Source organism: Lagenorhynchus albirostris, chromosome 3 (assembly GCF_949774975.1).
Source record: "Lagenorhynchus albirostris chromosome 3, mLagAlb1.1, whole genome shotgun sequence".
Lineage (NCBI taxonomy): Eukaryota > Metazoa > Chordata > Mammalia > Artiodactyla > Delphinidae > Lagenorhynchus > Lagenorhynchus albirostris.
The window spans coordinates 143,544,338-143,565,902 of record NC_083097.1 but is presented as its reverse complement, the minus strand read 5'-3'; the positions used below and the strand labels follow the sequence as shown (position 1 = coordinate 143,565,902).

The following is a 21,565-nucleotide window of genomic DNA, read 5'->3' as shown; positions in this document are numbered from 1 at the left end:
CTCCAACCCAGCTGAAGCTTCAACAAGCTGAAAGAGAATTTCAGAACCTTCTCACAAATAAAAAAGAAGTGTTACTCATTCTCTTTTTAAATATAAGGCAAGCACTCACAGCTAAAACACCGATGACAGAAATTGGAAGCACTTGCAGATTCCTCAAACAGTTACGCTGAGCAAGAAATGATTCTGTAAGGGATTTAAAAACACATGATTTTGAGGGTGATTCTCCATGGTTAACACTGTCATGGGCTTCCCTGGTGGCACAGTGATTAAGAATCTGCTTGCCAATGCAGGGGATACGGGTTGGAGCCCTGGTCCGGAAGATCCCACATGCCATGAACCAACTAAGCCCGTGCGCCACAACTACTGAGCCTGCGCTCTAGAGCCCGTGAGCCACGACTACTGAACCCCACGCCCTACAGCCCATGCTCCGCAACAAGAGAAGCCACCACAAGGAGAAGCCCGCGCACCGCAATGAAGAGTAGCCCCCACTCGCTGCAACCAGAGAAGGCCCACGCGCAGCAACGAAGACCCAACGCAGCCAAAAAAATTAATTAATTAATTAATTTTAAAAATTGTCATGACTTCTGAAAATGGATATTTGCATTCAAGACTTAGGGAACAGCCCGGAATTGTTCAGTGGGTTTTGGAGGGGAAAAAAGGTATCTGAGAAAAAGTTGCTTAAAGCTTCTTAAACTCCCCTATCATCTAAAGGATGCAGCCCTAGTTGAGCAAACTGGCTGAACGCCCGGGATAGATTGCAATTCTGGGGACATAAGATCCCCACTCACAAGGGCAGGCGAGACCACGACTAATAAACCAAAGGAAGCTTCAGAAAAGGTGCAGAGCCTACTTCGCCTGCCTGGGAGAACCACGAACGCCTTATCTGGCTTCTGTGAAAAGAAAAAATCATTGGGGAGCCAGAATTAGAAAAGCCTTGCGTTCCATCCAGTCTCTCCCGCCTAAGCCACATAAAATATCCTCTGGGAAGGCTTCAGGAAATACCCCAGGGGAATGACAGTTGATATTAGCTGAATGGGTGAAAGAGCGCAGACACAGATGAAAATATTTAGCTTTTTTCAACCTTGAACTTAACCCAAGAGTCCAACATTTACACGTACTCAGGGCAGAGTCTTGCGCTTCCAAGCCATGACCACAAGGTGGCCTCAATCCCTAATTGGGTCCCCACAGTCCAGGCTGCAGAGAGACGGGTTTTGAAAAAAAGTTCCTTCTCCCCAGAGGCTTCCCTGTGGTAACTCGCAAGTAAGAAGTTCAAGTCCCCAAAGCTTTAATAAACTTAACAGGGCTTTAACTTTCCAGCAGGAGACAAATTTCAAAAGGACAGCCCTCCTTGTATACCTCTACCTTCAAGGATGTTTCCAAGTTAGCAAACCATGCCAAGAGCAGACTGGAGTTGTCTTAAGTAAGATGCAATGCTTGTTTCTTTCTTAATGCACCTTGTAATTTGCACACGAACCACAACACTTTATTTTCTTATTAACAGGTCTGAATGTGGTTAACACCGCGAGTCCTCAATTGCAGAGGAGTGGATTAGACTAGGTTCTCTTTATTTTCCTGCCAATTGTCAGAAAGTGATTTGGGGTACGGGGTGCCCCTCCTTACTGGCTTTTTCCTCTACCACTCATCCCCCCACCCCCCTGGCTCTATCCAACAACCAACCTCTTGTCTCCATCTGCCAAAAACAAAAAGACACAGCCTCATTTCTCATTGGAGAGCTTGCCTACTGTGCAGTTCAGTTATTGAGATTAATAAGCTGCCAGTTTCCAAGGAAGACTAAGAAAACTACAAAATTAAAGCTCACTGCAACGTGCAATGCTGCTGGTGGCCAGGCGGGATCATGGTGTCAAAAAGGCGAGGTAAAGCTATAAACTAAGGCTGAGCTGGAAACGCTAACCTAAAGGTCTCATTAATTTCCATGTTGCCTCTGATGAGAACTTAGAGGGAGCATAATGTTCTGCAATATGGAGAAATCAAGCGGCCTATTGATTTGCAAAGTGCTGGAATGCATCTGGTTCACCCGGAATGAATTCTAGGTTTAAACCTAACGCAAAAATGTTAAAAAAAAAAAAAAAAAAAAGGAAGAAAAGCAAAACAGGTTACGTTGGTTTAATATTCTCAAGATCAAACTTGTCAGTGATTCTGTCAGAAAATTAATCCTTAGGTAGAAAAATCAATCTGGAGAACAAGTGGAGAAGAGTCTTCAGGTTCAGCATGGTGAAGATGTTCCAACAGTCTCGTTGCTTCCCCATGACAACCTTATTTACTAAAGGTCTTGAGTCTTGATTCCCAAATATGCACTCCCAATAAAGCATCCATATGAGGCTAAGATTACTTGGTCTTAAAGATAAAAAGTATGTTTTCTGAAATGCTGATACCCAAATTAGACTCCTCAGGTGCCACTTACCAAGCCCAACAAGCTCCATTCTTTACCAGAGCACTTCCTGGGTGTTCATCACAACTTCCTGAGTGTCCCTACTCAAACTATGACCAAATGGCCAGCCGCCATACCCGCGGCTGCGTGGCTTTCTCCTACCAGTCTAGCAAAGACTGTCTGCAAGATAAACCCTATGCAAATCACAGAGCTAAAAAGGTAGCACCGCTTCTTATGTCTGCAGTGTCAATTTGCTCTCGCATTTTACGACATGCAGCGCACTAAACCTCCTCTCTGTAACTCAGCTCACGTGGATCCCATGCTGCCACCACCGTGGAGGCTCAGGACTTCAGACTGACCATCCTGGGTGGCCACCGATCCCGCAGAGCTGGAGACAAGGGTCCCTTCTTATCCTGCCTGCTCATGATATTGTCTGTGACTAACTCTATGTCCAGTAACGGACTGGGATTCATCCCTCAGATCATTTCTTGCCTCGTGCCACTTATACTGCATTAACTTCACCATTTCCACGGACTGGATACATTCTAATTGGACAATAAGCATCGTTTTGTTTTTTCCTTTTAGTCTCCAAGGCATTATCATGTGGTGGTTAAGAGCATTGCACGTGGAGTCAGGTAGACCCAGGTTTCCACCCCAGTTCAGTCCCTTACTTATTTGGAGACGTGTAAGTAACTTCATCTTCCCAAGCCTCAGTTTCTGTTTATTTAAAATAGGGATAGTAACATATACTCAACAGAAGGATTAAAGGGTTCAGTGGGATCATGCATGTAAAACTAAGCATGGAGCAAAAACTATTTGATAAAGTTGTTATTCACAGAACTACACAATCATGTACAATAACTATTAAACTGAACAAAATTTCTGGAGAGATTTTTTTTTTTTTTAAGAGAAAAGTCCACTGCTGAGAGCTTTGGATACAAGAACTATGCTATCATTTGCAAATGGTTGTGCTTCTGTGTTACATCTATTATTTTAGAATCAAAATAAGTCTGGACAATAACAGCTACTCTTAATACTCTTGTTGCCTCAGAGATTTAACAAGTGGAAAACCACACTTGTTTCCTAAATGACATCCCTATTCACTCAGCCTCTTAGGCCAAAAAACTGGATCCCGTGCTCACACCTGCCTAACCTACATCTTGACATTCCATCAGTCACAAATTCCTGCTGATTCTACCTTCAGTACATACCCCACATCTTTGAACGTGCACCTTCTGGCCAGATTGGTAAGAGAAAGGCAGACAGCTCTGATACTGCAGCTACGGGCACCCTAATGGAAGCCCCACCATTTTTCATCTTAACCATGACAGTATTCTCCAGATTGGACCCTTAGTCCTGCTATAACTTGCCCTCAAGCCCCCCTCCCCACCCCCACCTACTGAACCTATGGCAGCTACCATAGTTAAAAACAAAACGGGACCATTTATGTTATTATTTTGGCCTCCTGTTTAAAATGCTTCAGTGACTTTTCACTGTTCTTGGCGCTGGGTCCAAAATCTTTAAAGCAGCCCCAAACCTTGCACTGTCCGGCTCCCGCCTGTCTGTGTAGTTTGCTTTCTCTTCCTGGCATCTTAGCATTTCTTCCCCCAGAGGGTCGTGGTTTTCGCCACCTAGAACATTCTTTCAGTCTAATTAACACCTACTCATCCTTAGGGCTCAGCCTAAATGCAAATTTCTCCTGAGTCTGGCTTCTCTATACCTCACACGGCACTTATTACTGTCACTGTAGGGGCATATGCCTAATCTTTTGTTCACATTCTGTCTACAGTCAGGAAACTCCAGAAGGGCAAGGACTTTGCTTTTCTTCTTCACTGCTGAATCCTCGGTGCCGGGCACCTGGCTGGGTCTCATAGATGTTTCTCGAATGAGTAATGGATGACCATTTCAAAGAGCAAGTTGCAAACTTGTTTGTAGCTCGAGGATCTGGATGGCTAAAACGAGGCCTTCTGGTATTTCAGGGCAAAAGCAAACTCAGAGGGAAGTTTTGTCCCGCTTACGGATTCTCTTTAGTGACCTGCTACCGAGATGGATTCCAAGAAAGAAGCTTGCCTCAGCAAAATGCATAAGGGAAAGCAAGTTAGGTTCTGTCGCTGAGCTACTTTCTACTATCTTAGACAAAGAGATGCTGACTTCAGAAACTCCCAAAGAAGCAGCCGGCCAGGAAGATTCCTGACCTTGCTCCTCTCAGGAGAGGAAGGAGGAGATAGGTGCTATCGACCCAGAATCACACAGGGACCTTGTTCTAAGATCTTCCGCCAGTAAGCTGAGAGAAAGATGGTGGGCAGAGTGATTCTGTTATGCAGACGTTAGAAAAGAGGGTCCAGGCTGTTTGCAGTTAGTTCCTCTGCCCCAGGTTTGGTTTTTCTTGGATCATATTATGGTTTACACGTCAGCTGATTGCCTTGGGTGGTACAAATTTATATGCACTGTTATTTACATTATTAACGTTGATACCGAACTCTCCTTATAAGCTTTTTCATCTTGTGTTAAATTCCAGATTCATACAGTCTATTTCCTGGCTATGCCTCCTTAATTAGCACCTTGATTCTACTTGTCATAGAACGAAGATGGAAAACACACAGTCCAGGGAAGATCTAACATGCCTCATTAAGACTGACGGGAACATCAAAAAGCAATGCAGAGGGGCAAGGGCTTGTTCCTTACTGGTCTAAAGAAACACCTTGGATTTGGCCTGGAGTCTCGGGGGGTTGCAGAATGCTGCCCATCACCTCCCAGAGTTAGGAAATTCTTCCATCATGCCCAGAAGTCTGTATTAATGAAAGTAGAGGTGGTGAAGCTGTTTGTAAATTTCCATTGCATTTTCAAAATTGATGAGTACATCATGATCAGCCTCCAGAATGTCTTGCCCTCAATGGTTTTTTTCCTGCTGTGGTTAATCAATTCTTATTGGGTATGAAAGACAGGAATTGGAATCCTAGTATGATATCATGCCCCTAACGTAAGAGCTTCCATTCCTACATTTGCTCTTGTGGGTAAGAAAATGACCCCATTAAACTCACAATATTTCAGCATGTGAGTGAGTGAAACCGTTCAGTTCTACAGTTTCCAAGACTATATGGAAAACCACTGAAGAATGAGAACAAATGATGCTATAATGTTTGATTTTTTTTCCACTTACCTGCTAGGTAAACTTTTTTTTTTTAACATCTTTATTGGAGTATAATTGCTTTACAATGGTGTGTTAGGTTCTGCTGTGTAACAAAGTGAATCAGCTATACACATACATATATCCTCATATCTCTTCCCTCTTGCGTCGCCCTCCCTCCCACCCTCCCATTCCCACCGCTCTACCTTCTAGGTAAACTCTTGTTCATCCTTCGAAACCCAGCTCAAACAGCCCCTCAGCTGGGAAACTTTTCCTGACCATCCTGGGAAATTTAATAACTATTTCAACTGTACAACTACTGTAACTTACGCACTTCCATTCCTGTAAACGCTGCACTATCTTTTTGTTTATGTGCCTATCTCCATTTTTACGTTGTATGAGCTTTAAGGGCAGGATACACGTTTTAATCATAATCTCCCCAGTACCTAACATAGCGCTTAGTATTTTCCAGGGATTCAGTAAGTAAATGCTAATAAGAGACTGTATAAATCATATTTAAAAGAGAAACACAAAGTTCAACAATTCTATTAATTATTGCTAAAGTTTTCATATATGAGACAAGCTGCACATCCAAATTATATGTATTCAGTTCCATGGATGGAGTTTCAAATATCTGTGACTGACTTAGTAATAGCCCCATCTCAAGGGCCTTATATTCTCGAACTCTTGGCCCTTGAATGTACTGATCAAAGAACATCTGGATATGTTCTCCCTTGTTGTTTTCCTTCTGCTAGGCTTCAAGGTTCTGGCCATCTTACTTACTTCCCAAGCTCGCCTCCTCTAAAAGCATCACTGAGAAGCTCCAATCCTAGGAGAAATGCCATGTATCCTAACGATCTGCAGAAGGACTCTACAGGTCAGAAAGCATGTTCTGGGAGAACTTCAGGAGAACAAGAAGGGGATAGGCTTGGCTTTGCTGGTCCTCTCCTCCAGATCCTTTCAAGGGAACACTTTATTGCCAACTGATCACATCAGAAACTGGGCGATGGGAGATACGCTTATGCAGTGTATGTGCTCTCATCACCAACAGGAGACTCTTTGTGAGGAGTAGACACTCTGATGGATCTTTCCCTGAAGACGTGACAATTAAGACCATAAATGTAGGTTCGTGGCTCTTCCTGCATCAGACAATCTGATCACCTTATTTTATGTGTCGCAACCACGAGAGTTCCATCCAATGCGGCTCATAATTTACCATCTCACTGAAGCCCTAGAATGCTTGCAAGTTACTCTGCCCCCCAAGTCTAGATTCTGAATTTTTAAAATGCTAATAACAACGATTCCTTCCTACCTCATTGGACTGCTTCCATGCTTGAATGAGGTAGTGCATTGAAACCACTAACATCGGCATGTACAGACTGCACAATAAAAACTGGTTGTTAATGGCGATGGTGGTCCTCTTCTCTCCTTTTTCTCCTTCTTTTCCCCCAATATCTACCACATTTCTCCTTCCCTTTCTCCCTCCTCTTTCTTCCTCCTAACCACTGTGCATAGCCTTTATGTCTAGAAACTATTTTTCAAACAGTGGTCTGTTGATGTGAAAATAGTCTGACTAGTACCCAACAAACTCTATGGCAGTTCATAAATATAAGGACGAAAAAGACAGAGTCTTATCCAGCCTTCAAGACCACTACCAGCTATGAAAATATCCTAAGTTAAGCCTGGCGGACCAGTCAACTTTCAGCCTGGAACCTTTCCAGCAAAGCTACTTATTAGTGGGTTATTATATCAGTACAAATGCTTAAATCTATCTATTATATATAATATATGCATAGAGTTTCTATTGACTTTACCGACTGTAAGCCTTAGAGATTAAGACTGCAGGCCTGGTTACAAATCACCTATAGTTGTTAGAAAATAAAATGCATTAAAGCTTGGAGTGACTACAGTGACAGTGGTACACGACTTATTCAAGATCTTGTTAATAAAACAAAACATATTAGAGATACGAAACAACATCAAATGCTATGGCTTGCGTAATTATTTCCAGCTGTGTGCAGAAAATTCACGGGCCATTACCAGAAAGATTACAGATTATTTCAGTCTTTCCTTAAACCTAAGTTATGAAAGTTTAAAAACTATGTGGGAACTTTTTGAAGGTTCAATATGAATTAGTCCTTCTCTCTTTAGTCTCCATGGTTCTTCCGGGCAAGGAAACTGTACCAATTGAAGCACACAAACCATGAGAGTGCCTGGGGATGGAATAGCAAGGCTGTTCCAGTATCTGGTTGACCCACTGTCAATTACATTGCAGCCTGCCACGCTGTGACCAATGCCCCTTCCTTCAGGTCACTAAGGCAGGTGTGATTTTGGAAGACCAGAAGCAAAGGTGAGAAAAGGACAGAAGCAAAGGCAAAACAAAACAAAGCCAGACCTGGAGATCACTTTGAAACCCTTCCCTCTCAACGTAAGTGCTGCCGCTTTTTTCTTGTTTGTTTTTTTACACTATTGTTTGCCCCTCAGGCATCAGGCTGTTAGTGTATACAGGAGGGATTAAAGTGAGACTGCATGTTGGATGAAGTATAAATTAAAATTATACTTCTGTCAGTCTGGAATCAGGGATTGTTGCTCAAGGTCTCCCCAAACACTTAATTTCAAATGAGTCTTCATTTATTACTTCAAGAAAGGCTAAATGCATAATTTATCAGCAGCTTTCTGTCAATATACCCTTAGAAGCATGTTTCCCATGAGTCTTTGAGTAAAAATATGTTATGCTAATTCTATTAGTTGGGTACACAGGAGCTGTGGAAGAAAGTAAACAAGCATTAAAAGGAGACACATGTGAACGAAGAAATACCTATCAACCTACCGTCCAGGGTCAAATTACCAAGGGAACAGCACAGAGTTGGTAAACTTGTCCCATAATGTAGGCGGGATTTTCTCCCGACTGCTCTGGGCGGGTGATGCAGCAGGGAGCCAGGTGTGATCGTGATGGGGACTTACCGGGTCTCCAGGGGCACGTTGCTGTTTAGCACCCAGCTGTCCTGAAGCTGAACTGACTCGGGCGTGGTGGCCAGGTCGTTGGGCGCAGGAGCCGGGGCGTGAATCTGACTCCGCCGATTGGTCAGCGAGTTCCTGTTGAGGGAATTGGCTGACGAGTGGTGATGGGACAGCGTGTGGTTGTGCGGGGGTGGCAGAGGGGGCCTCAGAGTCGACTGGCTGTGGTGGTTCGGAGGGCCTGAGAAAAGAGGAAGGAGAAACGGCCATTAGGGGCTTCAGAATGCGGCCGCGTTCGCTCTGCAAGCCTGCGGAGGAGAGCCTGGAACAAAAGCCTCGATATTGACAATCGCCGAATGTCACGAACTACAGATGCAGATACGACTGTGTCCAGCATCCCAGTGTCAGTTACTAACGAATAGTATACTTTGATTTGCCTTTATCCCTCGGCATCAAATTAAGAATGAGAAACTAGGTTAGCAAAACCAGGCTGGTGAGGGCTGACCAGTGGAATTATTTGAAACATATTAATTCTGCAATGAAAGTAACATGATATTCAAGGCTGAGCATTGTTGTAACAAGTCCCTAGCCCATTTCCTGGTAAACCAGTACACTCCTTACATTCTTTAAAAACATGGCATCTTTCTGAAGGTATAAGAAAGATGGCACAGGCTTCCCTGGTGGTGCAGTGGTTGAGAGTCCGCCTGCCGATGCAGGGGACACGGGTTCATGCCCCGGTCCGGGAAGATCCCACGTGCCGTGGAGCGGCTGGGTCCGTGAGCCATGGCTGCTGAGCCTGCGCGCCCGGAGCCTGTGCTCCACAACGGGAGAGGCCACAACAGTGAGAGGCCCGCGTACCGCAAAAAAAAAAAAAAAAGATAGATGACACACTCTAAGTCAGGGAGTAGTAAATGTAAACACCTATCAGGGGCCAGGCAGGAAAGTGAAGTGGACTGGGGTGAACTGGAGAGGGCAGGGAGCAGCCCTCACTCAGATCCAGGCTCACGTGGCCACGTAGGGGTTAGAGCTCAAGGCAGATGATCTTCCAGTTTTTCTAGGAGAGCTGAAGATCTGGACTTTTTCAAAAGAGTTTTCTGTATTTTAAAAAATGTTGACAATTAAAAAATATGCGTGTGTGTTTGTGTATTTATATATATGTTTATATATACACACATATTCACATGTATATGTATACTTTTTTTTTTAATGAGAACCAACAAAACACACCTGTGAGCCCGCTCAGATCAGGGGCTTCATAACATCTGTCCTCTGAGAGATGAACCCTGAGGATCCAGTCTCTGGAGAAGGTCAGGGTTGATGTTTTCAAACCATGACCCTTACTCCAAATTGCATCCTGGTTTCTAAACTTGCAATCCTCTGTCATTGCAGGAAAAACGCACAAAGGACAACTATACCCCTGTATTCCCCTGAAATTCCCCTGTAAATATGACCACGGATGACAGTTCCACACACCGTTTTCCTAGCAACCCACTCTCCACCTATGAAGTGAAATATTTGAAGCATAATGAAAACGAAGGTCGTTCACTATGCAACGTAAGCCTATAATTTGGTTTCAATGGCTACTGAAACATGACTTTTAATTTGTGTCCTTTGAGGAAGTTTATTTTTTGAAGCCTCCAGTCGGGGTTGGCAGCCCGCCAGGTGACTGCCGAGCCTTGTCATTTTGGCCCCTGCCAACTTTCGATATCCTCAGCCCCTGCTGTCCTGGCTTTCAGAAGTTGGCTCAAGTCATTTAAACAAGCAATTTGACACACATTTCAACTACTTGTCTCCTTAGGTGACCGGGCTACATCTCCAAAAGGTGTAATCTACATTCCGTGGCTCCTGGGAAGCTTGCAGAAACGTTCCGAAAGAAAGACAACATGTCAAGAAGATCCTAGGTTTGGAGAGCATCATGACCATCGAAAACAGGAAAGAAAAATACAGAGGAAAGTGGTTCCTTGAAGTTTGCATCTCTGGGCTGAAATTACTTGGGGGGATTTTTTTTTTTTGGTGTGCAGAAAAAGACAACTAAAGCTAAAACCTAATGGGAAATGCCACTGTACAAGTTGTATAGATTTTAAATCGCGTCCTCCAAATGAACCTGTAATTCGTATTTTCCATTCTGCACCAGTGGCATTTTAAATATATCTTTGAGGGAGTTCCATTGCTGTAGCAGGCTACTATATTTTCTGGCATTGTTGTCTGTCTTGTAATCTATTATTATATAGTTATTTACGTTTGTCTGTCTTGTATTAGTGGAAAGAGGTGAGAAAAGGGGGTGAAATGATGTAATAATGATCCTTCAGAGATGCTATCCAAGCCCCTCACACAAGGTTAATGAATTCTCATGCCTTTCCTTCTCCCCCTCTCAACTCCCATCAAAGTGGTATCATTATTCTCCATTAGTTAGGTAATTATGAGACTTGCCTCGGGAAGGCGAGATGAATCAGTGTTCAAGCGAGAACCCACCCTTCCCAGCCCCAAGCCCTAACCTACCATCTCCCTCAGCTCCCCCGGCCCCCGCCCTCCAGCCCTCCAGACCACACACTCTCCCAAAGTACAAAGAGGCCGTGTGAGGGATTTAATTCACTAAACGAGATATCGGGACCCTCCTGCTTCCTGTCTGTTCACCCTGAGATTTCTCTGTCTGCTCCAGCCTGGGTGGCCCTTCCCTGTCCCTCTGTGTTCAGTGTGGGTGGAATTCCTGTGGTTGTCTTTCTGCAGACACAGCCAGGGATGGTGCTGATGGGGGAATGGAAACGCCGACCCGGGTGTGGTGTGGTACGTTCCAAACAAAACAGAGGCTGAGTTTTCCAGTTAACTGAAAGAAACGGCAAACTCTCTTTCCATTTCTCCTAAAGAGAAGGCCTAGGGTTTCATGGGGTCGGGGGGAGGTGGAGAAAGAAGTGCAGAGGAAGATGAGCAAATACTTAACTCTCCACTCACCCGGGTCCTCCTATAAAGCAACAAGCTCTTTCAGTGCACTTACATCAAATTACTGATAGCAATTACAACAAAAACTATCCCCCGTCCTCAATATTGAAAGATGTTCTCCTTACACTGCTGCTCATTTCCACTGTGACGTTGATCATATTTGCTCATTTATCTCTCTATCCAAAACACAAACTTTTCAGCTAGGTACAGGAGATAGAAGGAAAAGACAATGACAACACAGAGGGGTAAAGGCTACCCACTGGGGGAGAAGCAGAGCGGTGCAGGAGCATTGAGCCGCTGGTTAGGAGATAAAATCGGAAGAAATGAGTTCAAGGATCGGGTCTGATCCCTTTTGAGTTGTGTGACCCTGGGCCTGAGACCTCATTTCTTTAATTGTCCGTGTCCTCACCTGCCAAATGATGAAGACAGCAGTACCTACCTGTAAGGAAGTTCGAGGGGAAGATGAATGTAAAATGCTAAACATGCTAGCCGATGGCTGGCAAGTTCCCCCAAACCATGTGCAGGGAACACTGCTTGGTTCTACTAGGAATAAACGGATGGATAAAGACATAACTGCAGCTCTCAAGGATCCCAGATTTGAGGAGATGAAGTACACCCAGAGCTCATCTCTCTAGGCCAGGAGTCACAAACCAGCGGCACCCAAGCTGAATATTACCAAAAATTCAAGGTCAAGATTGTATATCCTGTTCCAGACTTCTGACTTCTCTTGAAAACAAAAACCAATTGAAGTCTGTATTCTCTCAAGGCAACAGTTGGATAGAGCTGAATGCCATTGGGTGGTTTTGTTTGTTTAGTTTGTTTTTGTCATCAGCCCGAATGATCCCTGCCATCTTCATCTGGTCGGATGTATGCATTTATGTTACTGGCTGGTGGGCATTTATGTTTTTGACTGCTGGCTTGACTTGGGGGTTCCTCAGCATTCTGTGTGGGTCACGTACCGCTAATATAACAACATCTCTGCTACAGCTAATGATCTCAAGCACTTTTTTGTGTATGTTTTTGTTATACTCATCCAATGCGTTTGCAGGATGTGATGGTTTTCTATTTAAAAAAATGCAGACAATGGTAAGCAACATGCCTTACTGCTTTCTAAGACGCTAAATGACATGAAAAGCCATTCTCCAAGGCAGGGTTGTCCTCAGTCTGTGGTGAAACAAAAATGAATAACCTCGGTTTGATGAAGGAAACTTCGCATCCGCTCTGAGTTCCATACTTTTATTGGGCTTAATTCATGTGCATCAAATGGCCCTTCTATTACATAAATATGAAATCACATAATAATGTAATTGAGCCACAAATAACTATGTAACATAAACACTTACATGGTATCAACCTAATAAGTAGGCTTTTAGCAGGCAAAAGGCAACAGGCATTAAAATTGCTGTGTTAACCTATTATTCTACACCTGATTTATCTCGGGTCCAGAACCTGGAATTTGTTTTCAGGTACTGTGGGGCTTTTAGTCCTAGGAAGAAGGAGCTATATATTGGTTCTTTGTTAAAAGCTAGGGTGGGACAGGTAGGACTCGTAGCAAAGATAAGTTAATTTGTGGAGAAGGTGCTTCCTGTAGATTTAAAAATTAAGTGCTTGAATGAATGCTTAACTTGTCCTGTTTGCTTGTTTGGACTCATTTGCTGGAATGGTCTATGCTTCTGAGCATTTAGATTTGCTGTGGGACAGTTGCCAGCAATTTTGATCCTGACAGAGATGCCGTTCACATATTCTGTCCTTCCTAAATGCCAATTGGTTGACAGTAGAGTTTTAAAAAATAAAGCAGTGCTTCTTTATCAATTCACAACAATTCCAACAAAGTTGTGTGGCCACTAAAAAATCAACTCTGTTTTTAAAATTTTTTAAGTATAGTTGATTTACGATATCGTGTAAGTTTCAGTGTACAGCACAGCAATTCAGTTATACATATACTATATATGTATGTACATATATTCTTTTTCAGATTCTTCTCCCATATAGGTTATTATGTAATACTGAGTATAGTTTCCTGTGCTAAACAGTAGGTCCTCGTTGGTTATCTATTTTATACATGTTAATCCCAGCCTCCTAATTTATCCCTCCCCCCATCCCCCTTTCCCCTTTGGTAACCATTAGTTTGTTTTCTATGTCTGTAAGTCTCTTTCTGTTTTGGAAATAAGTTCATTTGTGTCTTTTTCTTTTTTTTGATTCCACATATAAGCTATATCATATGGTATTTGTCTTTGTCTGGTTTACTTCACCTAGTATGATCATCTCTAGGTCTATCCATGTTGCTGCAAATGGCATTATTTCATTCCTTTTCATGGCTGAGTAGTATTCCATTGTGTATACATACTGGAGTATCAACTCTTGTGTTGACGAGATGAGTGGTGCTCAAATAGCGTGTGGAAACCAGCAACACCCACATTTTAAATAATGTATAAAGAAAGAATTTTCTTTGCAGCTAAGGAAGTAAATTCACAATAATTGGCTACTGTTGTTGCATTTTTCCTAAATAAACAGCTGGGGGAGGCATTTAGGCTGGGTCTACCCTTGCCAAGCGGGGTGTTGATGAGAGTGGGAAGGCAGGGATGCACTCAGATTGGTGGTGTTTTGCCCACACCAATTATTCCTGGCAATTAAAAATGATGATAAAATGTGTGAAAGAAAAAATAAAAGTAGAGCCCTGCCTAGCTGCTAATAATTCACGCATTCTTGGAGATGGCATGCCAGTTGTTGGCCTTTAAAAAAATGTCAACCCTTCGGACCCCAAGATAATGAATTAACCACAAACTGTCTGCCTTAAGAACTTCACCTTTGGAGCAATTCCATCCTGAGGGCAACCTGAAGATGCAAGAAGTGGGGATGGTGTTGACAGAGCTTCTGGAGTCTCTGGGTGATGAAAACTGGCACCAGGACACCCTGTTCAAATCTGACCTTGAATGGGAGCTAGAGGGAGTCGGAGGTGAGAATTTTCAAGAGTAACAGCCTCTGGTTAGAACTACGGAGAGTGGAGGCTATTGCAGATGGCCAGGCTGCTGTGTGGCTTTGAACCCCTGCTTGGCCACTTACTAGCTGTGTGACCGCTGGAAAGTTACGTATTGTTTTCTGAGTCTGTTTCTTCATCTGTAAAATGGGTATAGAGATTTTACTTCTTTCATATGGTTGTTAGGAGAATCAAATGAGAATATGTATAGGGAGCCTAGCGCCATTCTTAGCATATAGTAAGCTACCAACACATATTATTTTGTGCTATAGTTAATAATACCAGTAATAGTAATAACAACAATAGCAACCATGGTTCTGGTGAAAGTAATGAGTACGTCCTGGGTCGCTCCAGTTTTCCTAGCTCTTTGAGGTGGCAGCTTTCATGGGGAGGTATCAAATCAGCATATGGAGGCGAAGTCACTAACCTCATACCTCTCTACCTTCAAATTCTGTCTACAGAAGGGCATAGTGACTAAGTGACATGGCACAGGCATTAATACAGGTGGTCTTAAGAGCATCTCTCTAAGAGCCTGCCGAAGTGGAGCTTGGGATTCAGAGCTGTCCCATTTCCATAAACAAATAATGACAACAAACCAATAATACTGACAATAGATGCTATGAATTAACTCTCCCTGTGTGTCTGATCCTGTGGTAAGTGCTGTACTTAAATTATTTCAGGGTATTCCCACTCACTCCTATGGGATAGGTTCTCTTATCATCCCCATTTATACAGATCCTGCCCCTGAGGCTCAGAGAGGTTAAGTAATTCGTCAGTGGTCACACAGCTCAGTAAACGGTAGAGCTGATATTTGACCCCAGGGTCTCTTCCCCACTCTGCCGCATGCGGAGGAGCACGAGGCCCCAGAGAGCACGCACACAGGGAGGGAATGAGGACCCTGCCCCAGTTTATGCACGCCCCCTCAGATACAGAGGAAAACTGGCTTGACGCATTTCTTTGCACATGTGCTTACATTGTAGAAGCAAATCTTGTGAGAAAGTGGAGGGAACCGCCCACCTCAAAGCTCTGCCCCTCACAGTGCTGCTTGAATCAGGAGAAATAGGCCAGAAGAGCCAAAGTGCAGCACAGTCTCTTTTCTGTGCTTTCCCAAAAGGCCCTCCTCAAGCCTCCTCCTCCACGCTGCATCCCTGGCTCCCAATTAGGTCTGCTGGAGGCAGAAACAAGGGCACACTGCTCCCATCTCATCCTGCCAGCTCCGACTGCAGGCACTTTGCCAATAGCCCGGGGTTGCGGGGAGGGGGATCCAGATCCAGCTTCCTCCTACATTCGGAGAGAGGCTTACTTATTTGTCTCAAAGTACTGGATGCTGTGGACATTCAGCTTGCTCCCTCCCTCCCTGTCTTTAATATCTACTGAATGATTTGTTTCCTAAAGAGCGGACTCTTATTTTTTATTATTGACCCTCCTATGGTATTGCTGGCTTTGCAGGATGGTTGGCTGGTCTGCAGTATTTCTTGCAATTGGCTGCTATTGTCAGGCTGCACATTTCTCCGCATTTCAGAATAGAGGAGAAAAAAGAAAGCAGGATGAAGGAGCCAGCCAAGTTACGGCCTCTTTCTCATTTCCCAGGGGGCCTCAGATAGGCTCTGGCCGGTGCCTCTTGGCCTGAGTTGCACAGCCCTGGACCAGGGGCCATCCTTCATGGAAAGACCCCAGTCAGCCTGACCAGAGCACCAGAGAAGGAAAGGATGGTACTTACTCATAAGGAATGATCTGAAGTTCTCTTGCTTACATAAAATGTATGACCTCAGAGAAAAAACATTCCGGGTGCCTTCATAATGACACATCCCATGACAGAAGCATGGGGATTGCAGTCATAAGGAGGAATCACTTGCAGGCTTAGAAACCAAAGTTTTGTCACCTCTACCTACATTCATAAACAACTACAGTTTGGAGGGGACATATTAGCTCATCTAAGAACAATCGCTCACATTGAATAAGCCCCAGCTGTGTAATAAGCACTCTATATATTGTACCTTATTTCAAACTTATAATACTCTACTCAGTATTCTGTAAAACCCTGTATGAGAAAAGAATCTGAAAAAGAATGAATATATGTATAAGTGTAACTGAAGCACTTTGCTGTACACCTGAAACTAACACAACATTGTAAAATCAACTATACTCCAATAAAATCAAAATGAAAAAAAACTTACAATAACCTTCAGAATAGATATTGTTGTCCACTTTAAAGATGAGGAAATGGAGGGGCAAGGAGGTTAAATGATATGCTTCCCTTCATACATTTTGTATTTAACTGTATATATTTGGGCCCCTTTCCAGCGCACACAGGGTACATCTCTTTCATCACCCTTGGCACAAGGTTTTGTATTATTTTTGGACTCTCCTGTGTTCCCAGCTAGACTGTGAGCTCCTCCAATGCAAAGAGCATGTCTCTCTTATTTTTATATCCCCGGCACAAGGCTACAGTACCTGGCACAGAAGTAGCACAGAGTGAATGAACAAATGAATTGACAACTCATGTCCCTGGAGGGTGGTGAGCCTCAGCAGAGAGGGATCAGAGTAGATTTTTGCCTCTGTTCTTTGAGCATGTAGTTAATTCCCCTAATGCTTACTGCCCTCAGAGGGTCCATTAACAGGGAGAGAGCCAGACACGGGAGGAAGGTGACTTCCATCCCCTCTGTTTTAATTTGTTTGTTTTTTCCTGGCTCTGCCTGAATTCCTTTTTATTTTTATTAATAACAATCTTACTGAGCTATAATAAAATTCAACTCCTTGGAGTGTACATTTTAGTATTTTAAAAGTATATTCACCGAGATGTGCAAACATCACTGCTGTCTAATTTTAGGACATTTCTGTCACCACCCCTCTCCCTCCGGCAAGGAAACCCCATACCCATTAGCAGGTGCTTTCCAATACCTCCTGTTAATCTACTCTCTGTTCCCATGAATTTGCCTATTCTGGACATTTCATTTTAATTAATTTATTTGTTTATTTTTGGCTGCACTGGGTCTTTGTTGCTGCGCGCGGGCTTTCTCTAGTTGCGGTAAGCGGGGGCTACTCTTCGTTGCGGTGCGAGGGCTTCTCATGCGGTGGCTTCTCTTGTTGCGGAGCATCAGCTCTAGGCACGCAGGCTCAGTAGTTGTGGCTCGTGGCTCTAGAGCACAGGCTCAGTAGTTGTGGCCCACGGGCTTATGTTGCTTCGCGGCGTGTGGGATCTTCTGGACCAGGGCTTGAACCCTTGTCCCCTGCATTGGCAGGCAGATTCTTAACCACTGCGTCACCAGGGAAACCCTGGACATTTCATATAAATGGTGATTCCCTCTGTTTTTTTTAATAACCACGATGTTTGTCTGTTGCAGAGTCCCGTTGGGACCAATCAAAGTTAGATCTCAGATGGGGGCCACTTCATACCATTTAAAAAAAATCTTTCCCGGGTAACCTGAAGCCAGTCCTTCACAGGAGCTTTTTGGCTGGGGCCCCGCTGCTGTTGGTATTTTTCAGGTGGAGATTGTTAGGCGATGGCCATTTGAGAGCCAACTGTACACTTGAGGGTCTGAGGGGGATCCTGAAATTCGTTCCAGTGCTTCAGGCATGGCTGTAATCACAGCAGAGAGCCATTTCTGGTCAGCCAAAACCTAGCCACGCACAGGCAGGGACTCTCGAGGGGAGGAAGGAAGAGAGCCAGAAGTCTTGAATCGGGTGCCAAACCAGCAGCTACCCTTGAATTACAAGCTTAATAGTGCTTGTTGGTTTGGGACTGTACCGCCCAAATAGGGCAAGTTCTCACCTCTGATGGATCACAAAGGGATTTTCATCATAGACGCCACATCATTTTACCATAGCCCTATACTCACTCCTTGCTTTCTTAAATCATCAGGAAAGTCTCACCTGAGATCAATGTCAACTCCATTAGCTACTTTCCGAGTGACAAATACAAAAAGAAAAAAAAAAGACCACTTGAAATATTTGAGAGAAATCCTTCTAAAGAGAAGATTCTATTGCGAAGTTACATCTGAGCAGGGCCTGTCTGAGCATTTCAATAAATCTACATTACCCTAGGTATTTTGGCATCCTCTGGGAGAGGAATGCCTATCACTAGAAAGTAATGATTCTGGGTTTTTCAATTGCCCTAAGGATCCTGACAATGCTATTAAGACCCATGCTCTCCCTGTCGAGAAGTTTAGGAGTGAAATTATTAATACGCCCAGACGTTATGTTGATTGTTGCGCTGTAGCAGAAAATACTCTCTCTCTTATTTGAGCTGCATTATCACTTTCCCAGGCAGAGAACTGCATCAAAAATTTAAACTCTCATTCCAGCTCATCGCATAGCTTTTCAAGGTCTTATTGTAAAATAGGTTGGGCGTAATTTGGATATTTCTCTACCCATGAAAGATAGTATGTTTTTCAAAGGCCAGACTATTTTTTTTTTAAATAAAAATCACAGTGGAATTTTCTCCCATCAATACGTCATTCTTTAGCTCTTTAACTAGGTTTTCCTTGGGGTGCATTTCATTCCTTTTTTTTTTTCTTTGAAATGGTCACAATTCTTTCCCCTGAACATAGGAAGAGGATCAAAACAAAGATAAAATATGATTTTGATTTCAGATTGAGCCTCTGAGTAACAGAAGGATGGGTACAAGCTCTGATCCACACCATTCGTTAATACCAAGAATGACTGAAGCGCACTAGTTAAATGGCAAGGACAGGATAAAGGTTCCTAGAGCATTTTCACTTCAAAACTCAGCAGAATTATTTACTATCTGGGTGACCTTTTCCCCAGATCTCTTGTGGTATGCACCTTATAGGGCAAGGGAACAGAAGTTTCTCCACACTATATAAACAGAAGTCAGGAGAATGTCAGACCTTGAACTGCATCTGGTTTCATGTCAAGTGACAGCTGCTATAATGGGATATACAGAGCATATTGCTGGAGATGTTTTCAGGATACTCTATCTGCCTTCAAAATACACACACACACACACACACACACACACACACACACACACACGCACATAATTATCCCAGAGAAACAAATATCTGAGAGCTTCCTGAAGAAGCATTCCCCTCCCAGGATTACATGGTTCAGGTACTATCAGAGAGAGTGCCCTTTGGATTTTCTTTATAATTGTTTGGTGTTTTCTCTCAAAGTTGTCTTGGAACTGCTCTGCACTCTCAGTTAAAGTGGATCAGACAGTGCTCAAGGTTCTTCTTATGATGTAGCATGGATGATGAACAGGTATATCCAGCACTGAGGAGGGTAAGATGAGAAAATCCACCCCTTGGCGCTACCCAAGAGTCCCAGGATGCAAACAACTTTCAGAAAACACTGGGACCAACAGGATGCCAGTGTGCTCTGCCGATTTCAGTTTTGCGGGGGAGGAGGTGTCAATGACATTAGAATCACCATCTCCTACTGTGCCCCCGCCTTGAAAAACAGGGTTTCCTCTTAGCCATGGTTCATCATGCCATTGCCAGGGATTTTTCACAGTCTTTTCAACATTGATTTCTCCAGTTTTGCCAGGGCAACTTCTGTCGACAACCAGAGTTATGAAGTAGGTAACCCGTCTGGCCTTCTGTTTCCCCATCCATAAAAGGTGGTTAATAACCATCCCTACTTGGTAAAGAGAGTTAAATGAGATAGTATGTTTAAAGCTAAAGTGCTTAGAAAATGCATTATGAATAGGAAGTACCTAGGAAATGTCAGTATTTAGTTATTTTTGCCTAACCAGGCTAATTCTTTCTAGAGATGGTGGAGAGAGGAGTGAAATAGATCCTGTGACCCCAAGATTATTTCAACGACCTGGAAAACTTCCTGCTGCCCAATATTCTTGAGGTAAATAGCACCATTAAGTATATGGGACCCTTATCTAAAAAAAATGATACAAATGAACTTATTTATAAAACAGAAATATATTCACAGACATAGAAATGAATTTATGGTTACCAAAGGGGAAAGAGGGGGAGGGATAAATTAGGAGTTTGGGATTAACATATACACACTACTATACATAAAACAGACAAACAACAAGGACCCTTTGTATAGCACAGGGAACTATATTCAATATCTTATAATAAATTATAATGGAAAAGAATCTGAAAGGAACAGATATATGTACATATGTATACATGTATCACAGATATACCTGTATCTATACCTGTATCTATATATATATGTACAACTGAATCAATTTGCTGTACACCTGAAACTAACACATAGTAAATCAACTATACTTCAATTAAAAAACAACAACAACAAAGGGTCTTTTCCTACTCGTGAGTTACAATAGCTCTAGGTCTTAAAACATATCGAAACAATCAGTGCTCTTAATTTTCACCTTTTGTAACTTAAATGCATTGAAATAGAACCATCTGATAGTTGGCAATTTGAAGGACCTTATAAGTAGCTTTTCACTTTTTATAAATTCTCTTATTCCCTATGAAAATCAGCATTAGGAAGGCTTAGCTTTTCTTGAACCTTGGTGTTCCTATTTAGTATCAGCCCTCATTTTGCATGAAAAACTTGTGGAAAATCCAGATGTTTAAGTTTCTTTTGCTGAGGTTCACCTGTGAGCCAAGCAAGTTGCTCTATTACTGCTATTCACCAGTGAACCCACTGAGGCCCTGAGTTATTCATCACATCTAGATGGCATAAGTCATGAATTAGCAATTTGTTTCTCGGGGCTTCTTGGGTTACTAAAACTTTCTAGTATTTATCATCTCAAATGGGATTATTCTTAATCCCATAACATAGAGAATGAGTCATCTCTTTCATGAAATAATCAGATTTGGTAAAGCAAATAATTTCCATTTCTAACACTGCTTATCTGACACTTTAACAGTGTGGCCTGGGAAGGCTTCTCAATAAGATGATATTTGATCAAAGACCTGAAGGAAAGAGGGAGAGAGCCATTCTAATATCTGGGGAAAGAAATATAGCAGGCAGAGAAAAAGCAAGAACACAGACATTTTAAAATCTGGGACGTGTGTAGGGATTGGCCATATTATCAGCCTAGGTTTGTCTCTTCCATTCAGCTTCAAGCCTTGTTCTCAAAGAAAATAGTGAACACTGAGCCTGCACTCTAGAGCCCACAAGCCACAACTACTGAGCCTGCATGCCACAACTCCAGAAGCCCATGCGCCTACAGCCTGTGCTCTGCAACAAGAGAAGCCACTGCTATGAGAAGCCTGCA

At 43.1% G+C, this 21,565-nt stretch overlaps 1 protein-coding gene across 1 annotated transcript in view; it reads right to left on the bottom strand.

Moving 5' to 3' along the window:
- The window catches only part of TENM2 (teneurin transmembrane protein 2), a 1,157,329-nt gene that overhangs the window by 319,809 nt on the left and 815,955 nt on the right, over nt 1–21,565 (bottom strand). The window contains 1 exon segment of the mRNA XM_060144169.1: nt 8,481–8,715. Coding sequence (XP_060000152.1) covers nt 8,481–8,715 — 235 coding nt within the window.